The 4,150-nt window shown below is 33.7% G+C and overlaps 1 protein-coding gene across 1 annotated transcript; it reads right to left on the reverse strand.

Moving 5' to 3' along the window:
- Positions 1-1,259: 1,259 nt before the first annotated feature.
- On the reverse strand, positions 1,260-2,045 carry LOC125236892 (tetraspanin-12-like). The gene has a single exon (XM_048143810.1). The coding sequence runs from the start codon at positions 2,043-2,045 to the stop codon at positions 1,260-1,262; it is 786 nt and encodes a 261-aa protein (XP_047999767.1).
- Positions 2,046-4,150: the final 2,105 nt, after the last annotated feature.

Below are 4,150 nucleotides of genomic sequence, written 5' to 3' on the forward strand. Positions count from 1 at the left end.
AAAATGCAGTTGAGTTACTTTGATTTTGAACAGATTATTTTTGAGAACCAAAATGACATAAGTGAAATTTACAAGATTCTTAGATATAACAACACAGAAAGGTAGGGTCAAAATGTGCTGTACATTAAATATCATTTGAGTCATTTTGATTCTGAACAGTTTACTTATTGAGGTATATAATGACTCAATAACTACATTATAGTCAGTAACATTTTCGAGTACACATTTTACAGAATTTAGGTTTATAACGGAATGTACTATAATTAAAACTTAAGTCACTTTGATTCTGATCAATGTTTACAAAATGAGAAACATAGTGACTCATACGTACGATATTTTGAATAACATTTTAGACTCTAAGATAACAATTATTAGGATAACAATTGTATGCGCAACAGATTGCACTTAAGTTACTTTTATTCTAAACAGTTTTAACATAGTGAGAACGAAAGTGACTCATACTAATCGTGATTGTCAATAACATTTTCAACTCTAAATATAGATTAGTTAAGGTTCTTAAGGAATGTACAACAGATATCACTTGTGTTCGTTTGATTCTGAACAGATTATACTTAGCCGAAACTAAAATGACTTATACGAACATGAACGTTAATGTAATTTTAAAGCCTAAAGGTAATATCAGTAAAGATTATAATCGAACATAGAACACTGTATTTGAGACCCTTTTGATCTCAACAATATCAAATTAAGAGATGCAAAGTGACTCATATCTTTGTTAAAGTGATTCTGAGCTTTAAATGTATAGTTACAAGGAATACAATGGAATGTACTATAAATTCGCTTACGCTAGTTTAGTTCTATGCAGTTTTAGATTATGAGATACAAAAGGGTGTAAGTCTAGATCAATTGCTTTGCCATTTTAAGAGTTAATAGCAAATACATTTTGAATTGCGTATTTAACAAATGCATAATTATTACTTACAATCTTTGATTTCGAAGATTTTTTAGTGTAAGAAAAAAATGTAGAACTAGCATAGAATAATCATAGTAGGACAATTTGGTTATACAAGCGTTTTACAAAAGTTTTTGACATAATGTTCAAACTATTAACAATACATACGTTAACAATGAAATAGGTTCGGCCTTTTTGGCTTTTGTGCTTATGATGAATGCCATTAAACCAAATTTAATGATTCAAATAAATTAGTGTCAAATAAGTCTTACAACACATTTTACAGGAAATGTTACTTACAGTTTCATTAGGATAAAAACACACAAAACACTATTTTTTTTTAGTCTTACAGAAGCACTTTCTTCGTTTCCATTTCTCTACCATCTATCACTTGGGGTGTTCTCCTTCTGTTCTTAATTTTCTTGGACGTTGAAAAAGCAACTGCCAGCGTTAATAATCCGATTAAAGCCGTGAAAATTGAGACTCCAGATAAAACTTTGATGCCAATTCTTGCATATTGAGATGCTACTTCAGAACATCCGTGTCTTTCATTTGCTAGCTTGTTGGTTGTGCTACAGTCAATAGGATAGGCATCTAGGAAACTGTACCTAACGACGTCGCAGCAAGATTGAGGAAATTCGTTCTTCCAACTGACGTAATCTCTAGGGCTATCCGCGCCACAGCAGTATAAACGTTTCTCGACGTTTCCAAAGTACTGTTCAAGCTCAGGATGATCTTTCATTTGAGAATATGCGTCCCAAATCGTGTCTCTTATAAAATTATCTGTTCTATATCCATCAGCACAAACTAGGGCAACTATAGCCATGCCCATAAGTAAAGCTGTAGCTACAGACACGAAAATCCCATAAGTAGTGACCATGGACTTACTGTTTTTTCTCGCTCCGATACATCCACAGGCCGAACTGAAGATCACAAATAGCGACGTCACAAAGAACATCCAAGGGACAGCTTGAGGCCAATACACATTGTAATCCAGGAGATAATGGTTACTGTTCCGAAGAGCCACAAACATGTTGATGTAACAGAAGTACGCGATGGAGCCACTGAAGAGTATAAGTCCGAATATCGTGAAGACGATATTGAGCACGAGTAGAGCAACTTTTGACGCCATTTTTATCACTTCACGTCACTTATTTTCAAGTATAACTTCACTGCGCGCGCGTCGCGTGTGAGGGCTTGGAATTGAATGGCGCGGGGCGACCGCTAACTGATCTTATAGCTATAGTATATGCTTGGTCTCGATCAAGGCTGTAAGGATGCGTATGAGTCATGATGATTCATGTTTGTATTGGCCGAAAATACAAATTGTGGAAAACTTTTTGATGGTGTGGAATGAAAAGGGTCCTTTGTAAAGGCTTATAAAATTTGAGCGGTGATCGTAGTACGAGCGATGTGTGAGTAATAAACTGTTGTGGTAAATATTTACATAGTATGTATTGTTATACAGCGGGTGTCTGTAATGCCATAATATAATGCTGAAAATATGCATTTTTGAGGCATTCACGTTTGTAATAATAAATGCAAAATAATACGGTACAAAATAAGTAATTAATTCGCATTTCAATATGGATGAAAAATTATACTATAAATACATACCTGAATTTTAATTTTAACATAATGATTTATAGTATTTATTTTTAGTAATAAAAGAATAATCAGAGTGCATTTATTAAATTAATCTATGCTAGTACTTATTTCAATAACAAATTTACGAATAAACTATATTTAACTGTATACTACCCATTTTCATATCACAATTCTTATTATACGTAGACAAGTACAGTTAACCAATCCCTAGGCCACTGTAGAACTATGTCATAGTGACGTGTAAGATTAGATTGTAAGAAATCTCTTACAGCTTGTCATTTTGACATGGTTGTAGAGTGGCCTAGGGTTCCAATTGGTTGACAGTACATACATATAGTTATAATAACAGCATTATTTAAACCAGAAAGGTAACAATCTAACGGTGTAAGCAACTTTTTGTTACTTAAATTGGAAGTGGAGTTATTTTGTACGTGTACCTACACTTTTTTTTTTTTTTTTTTTTTTATTATGGACTGGTCGGCGATTGACCCTAGTCACACCTGATGGGAAGTGAAGACTTGATCTTGTTATAATTATACTAGTTAATTGTATGTGTTTTTAAGATAACCTTTACGAGTTATTATTGTTGTTGGATTCCCAGAAATTAGTTCTTATGATAGCCGTTTGAACCCAGAATTGATAATCTTCAAACATAAGTTATATAAAAATATAAAGTTTATTCAAAATAATTACAGTGAAACTAAAAGATAATGTAAACAAAAACAATAGTTAAATATTCCTTGAATACGATTTCTAAGAAACCTATTTGGTACCAAAAATTGGAGGAAACGTGCAATTTAATGAATAGTACATTGTGCAACAAGGGGAGGAAATTGAATATTACTAACGAGAGTAAGTTAAATCGCGACGGCTTGCCGGAGCGATTTAAAGACTCGAGTTTGTAATATTCATACTCCCCGAGTTACACACAATGTTTTTCATCACACTCGCAATGTAAAAAATATGTAAATAGATGTAAAAAAGTAAGTACGGTACAAGAAATTTCATTATTCCCTTGGGAGAACGATTTTTCTATAACTCACGCTCCGCCTGCACAGCACATTTAAAGTGCGGGTGTGATGAAGATCTAATTACTTACCTACGCGTGCATGTATTGCAATCAAAGAGTGTTACAACATAGATAGATAGAAGATAGAATACTCTTTTCCCCTCACTAGCTCGGAAACACGTGTTTTGTCCTTTAATACCAGCGGGTAAAAACGCATTTTATCCACTAGTGGGTAAAGTAATTTGACCTTGAATAAAGTCAAATTAACTGCTTTAAAATTGATAAAAGTAGGTGAATCTAGTAATAAAGATGATTTGCCACCTGTGGAACTACTGGAAGCAGTGATAAACGCATTTTTTGCGTTGTAGTTTCCTCGCTATAGTAAGGGGAAAAGTTTTGTGTTACACTCGGGTGCAAATGTATTTTACTTCTCGTGTGTTAAAAAACTCGCAAGTTCAGGATTCTATTCTCGAACCACTCGCTTAGCTCGTGGTTCAACTATAGAATCCTTTCACTTGCTCGTTTTTCAATTCCACACTCGGCGTTAAAATACAACTTTGCCCCCTTGTATAACAAATAACTATTATTGGCACACCTCCGCAAAAGATACAGAATAAAAG

The sequence above is a fragment of the Leguminivora glycinivorella genome, chromosome 20 (genome assembly GCF_023078275.1).
Source record: "Leguminivora glycinivorella isolate SPB_JAAS2020 chromosome 20, LegGlyc_1.1, whole genome shotgun sequence".
Lineage (NCBI taxonomy): Eukaryota > Metazoa > Arthropoda > Insecta > Lepidoptera > Tortricidae > Leguminivora > Leguminivora glycinivorella.

Coding starts and splice junctions, on each gene's coding strand:
- LOC125236892 (XM_048143810.1), bottom strand. CDS start 2,045: ATGGCGTCAAAAGTTGCTCTACTCGTGCTCAATATCGTCTTCACGATA.